The sequence below is a fragment of the Canis lupus genome, chromosome 36 (genome assembly GCF_011100685.1).
Source record: "Canis lupus familiaris isolate Mischka breed German Shepherd chromosome 36, alternate assembly UU_Cfam_GSD_1.0, whole genome shotgun sequence".
Classification (NCBI taxonomy): Eukaryota; Metazoa; Chordata; class Mammalia; order Carnivora; family Canidae; genus Canis; species Canis lupus.
This window is the reverse complement of record NC_049257.1, coordinates 25017784-25033837: the sequence shown is the minus strand read 5'-3', so window position 1 is coordinate 25033837 and position 16054 is coordinate 25017784. Positions and strand designations below refer to the sequence as shown.

Here is a 16054-nt window from a genome sequence, read left to right as displayed (position 1 = left end):
TCCTCCCAAGTCTCCCAGAACACTCTCTCACGCACCACTGGGAAACTGCCTGGGCCTCTCCCAGCTACTGGAGTGACTGATCATAAAAACTGACATTTTGACCACTCTGATTTTAAGAATTAATTCAGAGTTGTCATTGACATTTTGACGCCGCCCCCCCCCTTGACACACAATCATTTCTCATGTGCATGTATATAAGCATTATTTTAGTACATTCAAAACACTGATTTTCCTCAAATGTGTCAATTAAAACAAGATATATAAGCAATCCTAACGAAGTATTTTACTAAATGATCATTTATTTGAGAAGGAGGGCGGGGGGACAAGCAGATTCCATGCTGAGTAATGGAGCCTGACCCAGGGCTTGATCTTAGGACTCTGAGATCATGACCTGATCCAAAAGCAAGAGTTTCACCAACTGAACCACCCAGGTGCCCCTAAATGATTTTCTTTCTAAAATAAAGAATTGCATCATCTCATAATATACGTGAAATGTCAAGGCGCATAAACATGGCTTTATCGACATATATTAGGTAGGATCTTTAAATTCACCACTTGAGGTTTTCCTCTTGCATGTCTTAGTTTTATACTCCATTTCACTGTAAAATTATAGAACACGGTGCCATCATTTCCTTTGTTTGCATGTATTATGGCATACGCTCTGTACCTGGCCTGGTACACCTGACACAAAGTAAGTGCCCAGTGAATAACAGAATTGCTGACTCTTGGGAAGTATAACATCATAATAAAACCATATTGACGTTTTAATGTAAAACGTTGTGTCATAATAACCATAAAAATATATACACTTCTTTCATTTTCAAAATAGAAAAACTCTAGAAACAGTAATATCTGTACACCAAACTACACTCTTACATTTGAGAGTTTGTAACTCAATGTGATATATATTCTATAAATATTCAAAATATATATTTAATAACCTACTAACTTCCTTCTCAGAGACTAAGACCTTTTATGCAGTTAAAGTAGAATGAAGCCTTTAGGCATAAGAAATCAAACAAGTGAAAACTTCTACTACTCCCTCACTTATTTCTAGTATCCAAGTTTAAGTTTTGACCTAATATTATCATGGCCAAGGACCATGCCAAGAGGAAAGACAATTCTGAGCCCTGAAAGAATCAAATACCTACTTGCTGAACTCTAGAAATTACACACACTCCTCTCAAACCCATTCATCATTCTATGCACAATTTTACCAGAGGTAGTTACCCCTCGGCATTAGATTAAAAAAAAAATTAATTTTAAGAGGGAAGGCTGGTGCACACAGGTATTTCAACAGCAGGGCCGTTGCACGACAGGCACAGTAATGACACTGCTGTCTATTCCGTTATGGAGAGGCTATCCTATCAATTGTTAAGTAGCCACCATTGCTGGGTCTGCCAGTTGCCCCCTCAGGCACTACGTAGGCTCTCTCCCACAATTCCCCAAATCATCCCACAACGTAGCAGCTGAACAATGAATGCCTAGCACAACGGGCTTCTTACAGAACCTCTCCAGCCCTGCAGCCAGCCTCTTTTGGGTCTCGTCCGTGTCTTTACTATATGTGTAGTCAAATAGCATATAGTCTAAGGAGTCTGATCAATTAAGCATCAATAAAGGACAAGGGAGAGAAGTCAGATGTAACATGATAAAAAGAAAATAAACTTAGTGCAACATTCTGGCTCCATTTGCTATAAAAAGGCAAATGACCTAAAACTCTAATCATGCTCTCTTCAGTGTATCTTTTTCAAAACAGAAATTAAGTACTGAATTAGATATTTTTAATTACCTTCAAAGCCATCATTATCAATGTCACCAAGATTAACTATAGATTCCCCAAATCTTGCAGCGTATTTGTCACTTCCAATGAGCTCGGTTTCCATTTCATTCATTACTGCTCCCTAGACAAAAAAAGGGGGAGAAAAGGCATCGTCATAACACTCCCTGACACCGTCACGCATGATTTACCGTTGTAATTGGATATGGATTTTTTTCTAATGCTTCCAACAAGTTGGACAAACTACAGGCTGAGCTTTAGTACACACATCTCAGTTCAATTCAATAAATATTTATCAAGTATGTCAACACATATAATAGTATGATTAGAGCTCAGAGGACATAAAAGTTGTCAAACTCATGATCCCTAGCTTTGAAAATCCAATAAATCATTTTGATAATTCAATTTAGCAAATATTTATTGAGTTCCTACTCCAGGCAATGCACTATGCAGAGTGAACAGGCAAAAGAGGACAAGGCGGTGTGTGTCTAAGACATGCTCCCCTACCTGAAGAAGCCCAGTTACAGGGAAGGTTTAGCACAAACATGTGAATCACTCGGAAGTACAAACTGCTTTGTATTGTCAAGAAGCAAGGACAGCACATCTAATTGTGAAAGCAGGGGGAGATTTCATAAGAGATTATATTCAAAGTGGCGATTGCATGGTGGACATGATTTTGATAAACAGCATTATCAGCAAAACAAATTCCAAAGAATCTGACTACTACAAATGGCACATATAATGAAGGAGACCAAAGAAAAGTCAGACTGAGGTGTTATGGTGTGGGATTTTGAATACGGAGGGAAATTTACTCTCAATCTAGGGAATGGAAAGTCACTGAAGGTTTCCGAGTTGAGCAGTTGGCACAGCTGAAGCTGGCCTTCAGAACCTTAGCAATGAAACTGTAGCAATGAAACATGAATTTGTCAACTGCTATCTCTTAGGTTGGAAGAGGAGTTATAACAATAAGACATTCAACAATGTTCCCATAGTGAGTCCTTATAAGAACTAGTAGACCTCTTTCCAAACTCTGATCATGTCACTCCTTTGTAGTAAGAAAAAAAAAAAAAAGCTATGCATTATTCATCATAGAAACTTTACTCTTCTTAAACAAGTCTATTCATCATTCCCTTAACCACACATGAGTTCTTCTCCTTGCGATTGTGAAACACCCTTCACCTGTTATTTTCCAACTAAAAAACTCCTAAACTTGTCTTGTTCAAATACTACTTCCTCTGTGAATCCTTGACCAAAGTGAATGGTTTCTTCTGCTTTGTACATATTACTAATGTGCTATTTGTCACGTTTTATTCGATTCTTTACTCTCATAGTTGTATCTTTTCTAGACCTGAGGGCCTAGGGGTCGGTCTAAGAGAATTCTTGCCTATTTTCATAGTTCTTATTCCATTTCAGATATTCACTAAATGTCTTTTTTTTAAAATGAGTAATTTCTACAGACAGAATCATTGGCACCATAACCATTAAATGATTTTCATCAAGAAATAAGGGATAAAAGAACCTGGCTCCAAAGGAAATGTCTAACATAAGGAGAAAGGGCTCCAGGAAAGATGAGAAGGTGCAGACCTAAAGCAACGGAATGGCACTGGAGTTCCAAGGAGAGAGTTTCAAGAAGAGGTGATCACTCTTCAAGTATTCTCCAGTCAGAAAATGGTGACCAAGAGTTCTTTGGGGACTTCTGAGAGTTATTTTAGTACAAGATCCATTCAAGTACCATCCTTTCTTGAGTTCATTCAAAAACAATTACCAAGCACCTATTTCTCCAGTACGTTTTCAGACCTTAAAGAGACAGCAGTAAACAAGACTGAAGATTCCTCTCTACACGGTATCTATACTCCAGTAGAAGAGACAACACTGAACTGAATGAATCAATTTATAAATATAATGCGACATAGTAGTGCCATTTTAGAGAGTTAAACAGGTGATTCTTTCTTTGTTCCCTTCTAACTTCCTATGTCAGAGGTGTTAAAAGCTGAAATCAAATATGAAATTATCCCATGTTCAGCAGTGGTGCTTCAGGGGAGACATGAGGGAAGCACAAGATGGTAGCCCAATGGGTGGGACTCCTTCCTTGCCCCTTCAGTGAAAGGAATGTTCTTTTACCTTTCCTATTAGGATTGCTTAGGATATCAATGAGGGAAAAAAAAGATTACATATTGCCCTACTTTAGGTGTATATGATACTTTTTAAAGTGTTTCCATAAAGTTTAGTTATAAAGAGAAGAAAAAGTAGGCAGAATGAGGATGTAGCTAGTACAAGAAGGCCATTTATGGATAGGGAAATGTGAAATACCTATGAAAAAAAGTAATGCCTGATATCGCTATTAAGGAGATATGAATGATCACTTTGTAGAGGATACGCCTTTATTATTAAAGTTTAAACACAGTCTATGGAAATCCCAGTTTATAAGTGACTTTGTTGCTCTATATTTGGGACTTCAAAAATCCCTTAGCTTCATAAGATAGTATTTTCTCTTTTGAATCATACAGTGTTGAGGCCAATGCTTAATATAGGAACTTATTAAATGCTCTAATACCATTAAGATTACAAATACCTTCTTGAAACAGATTATACATTGTTGAATCCTGACTAAAAATGCTGTACCTTAAGAGATGACCCAATTTTCTCACAAATCTCTTCTTGCTCTTAAATCAAAGGAACAGACCAGGAAGACCCCATTAAGGCCCTATCAATTGTTTTGATTTAATGCCAAGAAGATAGACTGGCAAGATAAGGCCAGCAGAACTCTTTAAACTGAATTGTGAAGTGGTCAGTCTCTACTTTACAATATCCCCCATAATGTGAAACTCAACCAGACCAATAATTACCTATTTCTACAACTACTATGTCCACTTTGGAATAAACTATGCCCATTTTATACTCTTATCGGGAACACCATCTACAAAAATTGTGCCAATAAACATTTTGTCAAAACACATCTTGTTTCCTGTTTTCAAATCAATACATTAAAAAACATTTCATGCTTTATCTTCTACATCTGGTAATATTTGTAATTAAAGACATTCACAACAGAACCAATAATAAAACCACATTTTGAGGGGTATAGAAAAATCATTTTTTCAAATTAGATTTGCATCCTAATAACAATTTCAACTGCCTGAAGAACAAGATGGGAGCAGACAAGAAACCAGAACAATTGATCTCCTACTTCTGGAATATCAATATGGGACCGCTTCCCATCCATCAGCATGTTCCATTTTTAGAGCAGTAGTTCAATACCAGAGTTTTTTACTTTCATCAGTATAATAGGCCAAAGAATCGATGGTCTCAGAACTCTGGAATAAGAACAGCTTCAGTTTCTATCACAGTCCCATAAACAGCCTCCAGGTGGTCAGCGATTAGACTTACCGAGCCAGAGTTGATGTACACGAACACTCTGCCTTCCTCCCTGATGGTGCTCTGCATGGGAGCTCCCACAAGTAGGTCTGAGAAGCCATCTGCATTGAGGTCCACAGCACAAACAGAAGCTCCAAAGTAAGAGCCAAGCTGCCCCAAAACAAAACCAGAACCAGTCATCAAGGAAAAAAAGCAGGGTTATTCACGAAAACCCTCAGTGAGACCACAGGTGGAGACATTACCTTCTTTCCTTTCATTTCATGTAAGATACTTAGTTCTTTTGCCTCGATGCTGAATATGTATGCCTGCAATTAGGAAAGGAAGTAGACAAACTCAGGCTGCTATCACATGAAAAAATCTTCAGGGGATCAAAACATCAATTTTTGTGACTTGTAACTGCTCAAACGGATTTTTGAAAATCCTGTTCAGAGTAACTCAAAAGGTTTAGGGGAACCACATTCACAATAACATGACTTCCTTGCCAAACTGTCTCCTCAGAAACGCTGGTATGGATCCCGTAAGGCACAGAAAGCATCATTTGTCTCACTTTTCAAAGACAGCCTCAGGAAAGTATAGTAATGTCCACACAGCAATGTAACAAAAACCAGAAACATCTTATTCGTTCTGGTTTTACCCCAAAACACGCAGCTGTCTCAACAGCGCATCATCTGTAAACTTGTTAACCAGTAAATACATTCCCCGGACATCTTGAGACAATTTTATTTCAAAAACAACTTACTCAAAGAAAGAAAAGCCTCATTTGACTTACAGAATTTTTCCTTAAAGCTTTTCTAATAAATTTTATCTAAAAGCCATGTAACTTTCACCACAAAATGCAGTGCACCGCTCATCATTTCTAGCCATCATTTCTTACAATTTTTTGCAATTCCTCCTTTAGTATCTCATTCTCTCACGCAATCTTTTTGAAACTTGGTGAAGAAATAAAATGTAAAAATGTATTTCTTACTTTACCAATCTGTTCATGTTGAGGGGCTCCTCCAACTACTTCAGTAGTATGTGGACTCCGAAAATGACCAGCTCCAACTGAGTACCCTTCAAACAAAGTAGGAGAAGCATCATTTGCAATGGGTAAAATATATCACCATAAATCCAGTCCTAGAATTAAATGAGACTGAATTCCAAAGGATGACACTAAACAGTTTTAAGAATATTTAGCATGGCAATATTCAAAATTGGTCACTTATTATACGCTTTAACTACGAGTACGTGTTATGAAACTATGTAAAGACTGCTAACTCTGGGAAACGAACTAGGGGTGGTAGAAGGGGAGGAGGGCGGGGGGTGGGAGTGAATGGGTGATGGGCACTGGGGGTTATTCTGTATGTTAGTAAATTGAACACCAATAAAAAATTAAAAAAAAAAAAAGAAAGAAACTAGGCACATGGCTGACATTTCTAAATCCTAGAAACCAAAGATAGCACTTTTACATTTGGTTAGTCTCTAGGAACTACCAGGACATGCTAGCTTCTAGGATTACAACCAAAACATTTTAGGTATCTAAAATAGAACATTTTCAAGTAAAAGAATTTTCTAAACTTCAGCTTTTTCACCATGAAATCTTCCTATTGTGATAGAACGCTATGATGACACAAAAGGTAAAATATTTTATTACATGACAAAAGGCATAATACTAAGTTACATTTTTAAGATTTGAGAGAGAGAACATGCACAGGAGACAGGGGGCAGAGACGGAGAGCAATGCTCTTGCAGACTCCCTGCTGAGCATGGAGCCCAGTGTGGGGCTTGATCCCAGGACCCTTGAGATCATGACCTGAGCCAAAACCAAGAGTTGGATACTTAACCAGTTTGAGCCACCCAGGTACCCCCTAAGTTACATCTCCTGTAACACTTCAAGTAATTCTCCAACCATAAATAAGTAAATGCTGAATTATGCTGAATTATAAACGAACTCCCTCCGTTTAAAAATGAATTCTTACAGTATGAATGGGGAAAAAATAATACTTTTTCTTATTGTAATTATTTCTGGGTTATAGGCTGCTGACGTTTGAAGCACACGGTTTAAACAAAGCTGTGTTTTTCTAAGAAACTATAGGAAAAGCATCCCTTTAACTATAGCAGGGGAATTAATGCCAAGAAAATCTTGCATTTTTGTAAAGATACAGACTATAAAGGGTCCTATTGCACAGGAGGAGGGGGAAATGGAGAGGGAGGAGGAAGAGAAGGGGAAAGAGAAAGATAAGAATAAACTCTGGGAAATATTCTAAGAACTTAGGAGGCAAAGGTCAACGGGCTGTTTTTAGATCCCTAGGCTTCATAATGTTGCCCATTGTCTGGAATGCCATCGACAGCCCCACTGGCTTTCATTTGGCCTTTTAAGAAACTACACCCACTCACTCAGACACGATGACATGAACTCCAGTAGAGGGCTTTCAAATGTTCCTTGGATGTGGTAAGCACATAACAGATGCAACCTTCACAATAACAGGTTAACTACAGAAAGATACAAGCTTCTAAGAGTAAGCTAAAGCAGGAGCTCTGACAACTACATATTGACGGTTGTGATTACACACGTAAAATGTTCAGTTAAAGCTTCATAGATCATATTTTTAAAGTGAGTTTCTAAAAAATATAATAATAATAAAATAAAGTGAGTTTCTGAACCCTTCAAAAGCTACTGGCCGTTTGGATCTTTTGGAGAGACTAGTAATCATAAATAAGGGAAACTGTATCTAAGATGGAGAGGACTGGAGTTTCTCAAGGTATACCGTACCTAAATAACTCCCAAATTTGACTTGATTTTGTCTGTCTAAAAAAGCCTTGTATTTATTCGTAGTTATATTGTAGACAAAAAGAGATCCAGTCCAATAAGATGATCCAGGGGCTCCCATCACAATTAAATCCTGTAAGGAAAACAAAACAAAACAAAACAAAACAACAATTTATCATCCTTTCAAAGCTTAATCCACCCAAAACCTCCTCCAGACATACATTTTAATAGTGATGAGAATACATTTTTTATAATACATTTCTAAAATCTGAACATTTTATGAATTTAAAAACGTAACAGGAGAAAAAAGCCAAAGAAGCTAGCTTATGAATTTTTACCCGTATGCACAATTTCAGAAAAGAAACTCTCCCTTCACACCTAGCAGTGGACTTTAAAATTGAAGCAAGGATCACAGAATACGAGGCTAGGCTGCTAGGAGATAGGCACCGTGGTTTCTGTTAAAGTAAGTTGTTTCTGGGTAATTCATTAGGGCTTATTAAGGGGATAATCACAGGTTGCCAAAGAGTAAAAAGTGGACTTTATCTCTTTTGCAAACAGAAATAAATTAACTCACTAGTTTTCTTAACAATGTTAGCTTAGTAAAAAATAAATCCAGTGGTATTTGGGGCATATTTGGTGACAAATATTCAGGAAAGGGAAACAAAGGGAAAATTAGAATGAACAGAGATATCTGTCTAGGGAAATATGAAAACTTTTAGCAATCAAACCTAGAACATATTTCTAAATTTCCTAAACTCTTAAAAAAGGTCAATTGAAATATAAAAGGTGTTTTTTTTTTTTTTTTTAACGCAGCAGGTAATATTTATGGAAATTGTCAACCCAAGGCTGGATAAAGCCCAACTGCATAGATTCAGAAAACATTAATAAATTCCTAATGGGTTTTGGAGGGAAACTAGGAGGTACACCTATGACCTTAGACTGTATATCCTTGAGAGTCAGAGAAAAACAGAGTTTTGGGGAGATGTCTAATTTAAGAGCATATTAACTTTTTAAATCTCTCAATTCTCATAATTTAAAGATGTGGATTTATAGGCTTCTTTTCTCCCTCAACAAGTAATTAAAAGTAACATATTTGGATAGATATCGTAAACATCTAAGTTACAGCAAATAACAACAGCTACTTTTGATTCCCATTAAATTCTTGATGCAAGTGATAAGCTTTGGTGTAGAATTTTAGTTGGCCTTACGTGGCACAGCCCTCTTAAACATTAACCTTTTATCAAAATATATGCGGAATATTGAGTAGTAAAAATTAAGTCATAATACGCTCAAATTTAAGAGACATTACTCAGAGATTACAGAATTTTTTACTGTAAAGCATAATACCACAGTCTAAATCTTAAGTACTAAAATCATATGTGTAAACATTTAAAGCAGCTATGTTTTGGACTATTACCTCGGTGTAAAAACTAGATATTCCGGCTTGACAGGATGCAAAATTTTCTCCAAATTTTCTCACGTAATCTAAACATGAAGTAGGAAAACAATTCCAGATTTCATTGAAAAATAGGCAAAATTTGCATTATTTTGTTAGTCTTTTAAATCCTTACAAACATAGCTTTTAAAAATGAGATAGTATAAAATGTAGACCTTAAAATAGTCACTTTGATAAAATGTAGTATCACCAATCTCTTTCATATTAATCCTCAAAAATATTCCTCCAAAATAATACAAATATTGTCCTCTGCCTCTTTTTCATGGGAGGAGCATGCAGCATACACCCAAAATAACTGTAAAGTGGGTATCTAAGGCAGATGCAGGGCTTACGGCTCCCAGTCTCAGTTTGCATTTAAAATTGGTGTCCTAAGTTGTGCCTGGGAAAGTAACAGGGAGTCAAGATCTGCATGGAGATGGAGGGTCTCCTACTACAAAGCCCCCGGAATGGGAGGCCTTTGGAACTTATTAGGACGATGAAGCTTTGCTTCACCTGAAGGACTGACCTAAGGAAACCTCCATAAAAAATGAGAATCAGGACCCCCATCTTTGTTTTGGCTTTGCTAACCAGAAAAGTTAAATAAATTAAGTCATTTGTAATTACTAGTCCTGGCCATGACATATCTACATATCTTCTTTTTTTTTTTTTTTTATAGTATTAGGTGATATAAGTTGCCATTTTGAATTTTTTGGAGAATGTGGCTGAGTATATCTGACCACCGACAATATAACTTCTGTGAAAATGTTTTAAAGTGTAAACTATAAAGCATTAAGAAAAAGAGAATGATAAACATACAGGATACTACACTGCATTGTATTTCAATTAAGAATTTAAAATTACCTTTATCTTCTTCATTCATGTTCCAAGATATCACATAACACAGAGAATCCCAATATTAATTGAATAACTGAATTTGCATACATGGCCAAAATTTTGTCAAGTAATAGAAATGTTCTTTGGACATTGTAGTAATCATTTTGGTGAGGAAAAAGTGGAAAACAGAATACACGTATATTTAATTCCGAGTCTTCCAAAGACATTTTTAGAATTGTAGTTCTGCTATGGATTTTTTAATGCTCTATTGACAATCACCCCTAATTTTGTTCACTTAAGTTGTTCATGTACTAGCTCTGCAGATACTACTGACTATCTAATAGCCTAGAATTTTCATGGGAAAGCTTTTCAAACCTAAGATACCAGCATTGTAAAGGAATGCAGTGAATTAAAAAAAAAAAAAAAAGATGAAGTGGGAAAGATTTGCTTACATTTATATTTGGCTCTTTATGAATATTCTTCAAAGCTAAAGATAAAGCAGAAGATCTAAATGGTTTTCATCTTTCTTGTCAGACTTTTCAATTTCAAATGCTCAATCATAATTTCATGATTTTAAGTGTACAGTATATCCTAGGCATTAGATTCATTTATATAGAATTAAAAATATATTGCAAAAGTGGATAATTTTAAAAAGTGAATAATTATCAATTATATTCTAGAATTATTCAGATGTAACTGTACAAATTTCTATTCCTAAAAACACAAAGCACATTTTTTTTTGCAAATACTACTGCAATTGAGTAAAAAAAAAAAAAAAAAAGGAAACAATACTTTGAGCAGTTAAAAAGAATACAGCTATTTTAAAGATCTCCCGGCCTCCCTCTGTACATGCAAAATTGAAAATCAAAAAATAAATTAAAGGCATCTACTTGTCTCTCTTGATCCAATTAATATCAAAATGATTCCTTACCTTGATAACACGGAGCTATTCTTTTACTCAGTTCTGTTCGTAAATCAGAGGGCATTCCATAGCAAACCCCCATGGGGAGCTTATTTTCATTCTTTATATAAAATATATTTTTCCATCTATGCCCACAAGTCTAAATAAAACATAGAAGTAGATCAAATAATGTGAACATCACACCCAGAATATCTGATTCCACGATGTTATCAGTGGACTCATGCCAATAACCTACCACGATGGATCCGTTTTCTCCTGGCTGTCTGGAAAGTGTGACCCCCAACCACTGGTTGTCTCTTTCTTCCAGGCAAGTCTTTCCACAGGGTTCTCCATTGGGGCTACCTATAGCATTGGAAAATAATTTTATCATCAGTTATCTTGAAACCATGTTATGCTAGGACAGCAGAGAAAATAAATCTGCTTATCCCCTCCTTCGGCCATGTACAAAATGCCCTTGACCCCCATGCTTCCCCCTGTCCCCACCTTATCCTTGGTGCACAGGGTGGGGGTAACGGTGAATTGCTCTGTGCAAGAGCACTATTCTCCCACCAGGTGGTTTGTGTTTGTAGAAATGACCTCCAGCTGGTAACATCATGGGCGATGGGAAACGACATGACTGGGTTGGGGGCTTGGGGGAGGGGGGTGGCAGGAGACCCGTTTAGACCAACATGGGCTGTGCAGATGCCACTGCAGGCTGTCATTTGTGGCAAAGACTTTGCACCTTTGCTCTGCTCATCTGCCTAGCATTACAGGCAAGGTCACCAAGCACTTAAGACTTTTCTTGCATGGAGACTTTGGGGGGTGGGGGGACAGAAACATAGTCCTCAGGGTTAAGTCACAGTTTATAGAAGCTGGAAGGTGATGGTTGAGCACACGAAGGTCACAGTGTCTACGTAGCACAGGAAATAATGCCCAGTGCTTCAGACAAACTTACATTTAGTCTGCGCCGACTGTTTTCCACAAATAAGAAAGACCAAAAAACCCTATTATTTCAGTAGTAAGTAAAACACATCCAAAGGCACTTTGGCAAACGCATGAAGAGCCAAGAAAGCCAAACCTGAGCACTACTGCTGGACAATAGAGCACCTCTAAACTGGTGGAGAAAAAGTAATCCTCCCAATAACAATATTTTTCTTTTGTTACCACGACTTCTTTGCTTTCTAGCTGGGGTCCCGCTAACGTGATTCAGGGGAGAGGGAGGTGTAGTATCTTAAGAATCCTTTTGCTGACCTTATGCCCACCGTCTTCAGTTGCCCTGCGACAGTTCTATCCCACCTGAGCTTAATTCCAAAGGTGATTACATTTGCATCAGCCTGGATAAGGCTGTGGGACTTGGGTTTCTTAATTTCGAACACCAGTCGCTGGTACCACATTATCACACATTTGTAGTGACCATTCCCTATATCATGAGGCACCCTGTCTCCCAGAACCCTGACCTCGAGAGAAAGCTTCTTGGGCAAACTCCTAATTTATGCCTCCCTAAATAAGGCTAACATTTCGAAAGTAAATTTATTTGCAGTAAATGTCCCGGGGCAGGAGAAATTTTGTTTTAAGGAGGACAGAAAGATGTTTGTGAGTACATCTGTTCCCCAAGGTGTTAAGGACAAACAGCCCAACCCTTCAACACAGTGGAACTGAATGAAGCTTCTAGTGGCCTCTATGGAGATTCTGACTCAGTAGGTACCGGTGAGGCCCAGACCACACCAGGCTATTCTCATGGCCGGGGACACGGTTACAACAGAAACTGGATAAAGTTTTTCTGGCCAGATTTACAGAAGAAGGACAACTTCCACCCATGGGTAGTGGCTGCCCAGAGCCCTGAATTAAAAACAAGTTAGTAGAGGCCTGAAAAAAAAGAACCCTGGGGTTGATGAGCAACGTCAACCTAGGATGAAAAGGGACTTTGCTGCAGCCCAAACCTTGATAAGATGGTCCAGGTAGAAACCTGAGGCTTCTTTGTCAAAATTAACAAAGAAAAGGAAAAAAGGCAAGGGAGGAGGACGCCTGGGGGTGCTGGGGGGGTGAGGTCGACACAGTTGCCACTGTGGTTACGGGACGCTAACATAATTGAAGGAAAGTGAAAGAGTGACGAACTCAAAATTTTAACTTTCACCTTGATGCGATTTTCCTTGGACTTTTCACCAAAACTGCCAGTTATTCTTTTATTTTTACTGCTGTCAAGATGGATAAATGGTGGACTGCCCACCCGAAGGTGAGATTCCCATTATTTACCACAATAGACACTCTAACAACACATCTTCTTGGAAAATACCAAAGCCTCTCTAGAACTGTCGTCACTCAGTTAACTAAGGCAACTGAGCAAGAAGATGACTAAGGATGAGAGAGAAAGGGGGTCACAACACCTTGTGATTCAAATGTGGCATATTCAATGGACGCTTTCATCACTATTACATGATCGATTATACCCAATATTTAGAAACAAATCCACTGTTCCAGAGATGCCAGCCCCAAGATCAAATAAACACAGAGCCGCAAAATACCACCTAAGCCGTTTGAGGAAAATGGCCACAGAGTTTTCATGGGGATTGTTATGGCCTGTTTCTTAACTGAGCTCTTTCGTTTGTACATTTTAAAATGAAAACCAGGGCAACTGGGGTGTTAGGTGGTTTTCTGGGGCCAAGGGGGATTTTGCGCTACCTCAGCTCCCTGGTGACATCCCAGAGCCTTCAGCGCTCACAGCCTCATCCACCAGAGCCGTAAAACTCCCGTTCCTGCTTCCTCAAGGTCACTTCCCTCAAATATTTTCCTTTCCGTGTCTGTGTCTGCAAGTCCCTCAGATCTCAGGGGCTTAAACCAATCACCCTCCCCGCCCCCCCACTCCCAGCTGCTGCTCAGGCCTTGGACCTGAATGGCCGCTTCCCTGGCTCTTCAGCTTGCAGATCATGGGACTCCGCCTTCCAAGGGAAGGAACCAATTCCTATAGTAAATCTCCTTTTCTGTCTCTCCATCTACCCAGCACTCACCCACCCACCCTACTGGTTCTGTTTCCCTGGGGGGAGCCTAACACAACTACCTTCATTCATTCCCAACCATCCTCATTCCAAGGGCCCGTCGCTAAGGACCTAACTGTCCCCTGCCAGTACCCCCATCTTGCTCATCGTTATCCCACCCTCAGCACACAGCCCAGACAAGTGTGCTGAAAGGGGAGGTCAGCCAGTTAAAATAAAAAAAAAATAAAAAAAAAAAAACAGTTCAAAACTTCCATCGTGGTTGGACTAAAGTCTCTTCTCTTCATGTTTTGTGTCTCAAGAAGCACAGGCAACACGAAAATTCACCAAAACAACGTCGTGAAGCAATCATCACTCTTCCACACGAGAACCAAACACTAATTCTAGGAAGTGCACACACACACACACACACACACACACACACACACCTTTACACGGGTTTCTCCTTCCCACTTCCTGCCGCTGCTCTTGCCATAGAGGCCACACCCGACGGGGACAGAAAGACCCGGGTATTTGGTACTTTCAGTGGTGAATTCAACACGGGAGAAGGTCCCAGAAGAGCCTGGAAGTCAGCACTGCTGTTCTGGGTCTTAATTTCGAGAAATGTTTTGCCCTCTGCCTCCTGAGGCCCTTGCAGAATTTGTGCGGAGAGGTCAGAGGTCAGCCTTGGCCTCAGCAGCAGCGGCCTGTACTCAGGGCTGTCTGCAGAGCTTTCCCTTCACCTTGCTTTTGCCCGAGGTCACGCTTCTAGAACGCGGTTCTCAGCCGGGACCGGACATTGGGATCACCTGGGGTGGGGGGGGCGGGGAGTCTGAAACCAGCCCAGACACCTGGTCCCCACTTCAGGAGGCCCAGATTTGACCTGCCTGGAGTCAGACCCAAAGATGAGACTTTTTTGAAAAGCTTCCCCCAGGCGGGTGTCGTGTGCCACTGAGCTTGTCGCTCTACAGGGTAAATGGCCTTCTCCCGTGTTGCACCGTATTTGCAAATACTCCATCTTCAAAATACACTGTGATACCTTTTTGTCCCCCTTGGTTCCCGCTAGATACTGAAATAGGGTAACAGATGTTAAGCAGACTTTCTTCGTGTGGAAATAGAGTATTTCTAACGTGGTCAGAAATGACTATTATTAGAACTGTCAGGAGAAAGTTAATTCTCATGAATTTCCCTGACAGGACATCATAAATAAACTCGGATTATCTTTGTATTTTACCCCAGTGTCATGCCGGAATGATTTACAATCTGGTTTTCAATTCGGCTCATACATTTCCAATCTAAACTCTCAGTAAATCAAATCAGCGTCATAATTGAAAAAAGTACTTTACGTGGTTTTACATAAAAGAGGGCAGCAGAAATTAATGTGTGATCCTTTCCCGAGCTGTTTGTACAACCAGAACGACTACTCGGAGCACAGTTGATAGTAGAGAGTAAAAATACGGAGCCACATAAGACCATATTCTTTCAAAGTAAGGCCCATTTTTCATTTTCCTTCCCCCCCCCATTTGGGAAGGAATGTACAAAATGTATGCTTTTTATTTTGCTTTGCTTTTTTTAAAAAAAATTTCCATCTATGGACCTTGTATCAGTGAATACACGTGTGTAAACGGGCACGAGGGGTTAGCTTTGTCAGATGAATAGAAGGGCCGTCGGCACAAAGGTCATTAGGTTCGGTCTTCTCCATCCCTCATTTTGCTGTTACATCACCAGTTTTAGTGTGATCACTCCGAAGGCCAAAATACGACAGGGACTACGGAAGACTAGATGTCTGCTCTGGAATGTTCCAGCCGCGAGGGCAGCGGGACCGTCCCGTTGGGCCGCAGCTGTCCCAAGCACTGGCCGGACCTTACCTGCAACAGGCAGAGACGAAACACCTGTGCGCGGAGGGAGGGGATTCTGAGACACACTTACTACCACCAACATCCCTGGGAGGACACGCCTCACCAAACCCTCAGGGATGAAAGCTTCTGGAGAGGTCTCCCTCCTTCACCACTGT

General features: G+C 39.4%; 1 protein-coding gene across 3 annotated transcripts in view; it reads right to left on the bottom strand.

Moving 5' to 3' along the window:
- ITGA4 (integrin subunit alpha 4) overlaps nucleotides 1–16054 on the bottom strand; it is an 80017-nt gene that overhangs the window by 51077 nt on the left and 12886 nt on the right. For all 3 annotated transcript variants that reach the window (XM_038585022.1, XM_038585021.1, XM_038585020.1), the window contains exons 3-10: nucleotides 11328–11434; nucleotides 11102–11231; nucleotides 9319–9386; nucleotides 7905–8034; nucleotides 6120–6205; nucleotides 5395–5457; nucleotides 5165–5302; nucleotides 1790–1901 (exon numbers count right to left, since the gene is read on the bottom strand). In XM_038585022.1, the coding sequence (XP_038440950.1) occupies nucleotides 1790–1901; nucleotides 5165–5302; nucleotides 5395–5457; nucleotides 6120–6205; nucleotides 7905–8034; nucleotides 9319–9386; nucleotides 11102–11231; nucleotides 11328–11434 (834 nt within the window). The remainder of the gene's footprint in view (nucleotides 1–1789; nucleotides 1902–5164; nucleotides 5303–5394; nucleotides 5458–6119; nucleotides 6206–7904; nucleotides 8035–9318; nucleotides 9387–11101; nucleotides 11232–11327; nucleotides 11435–16054) is intronic.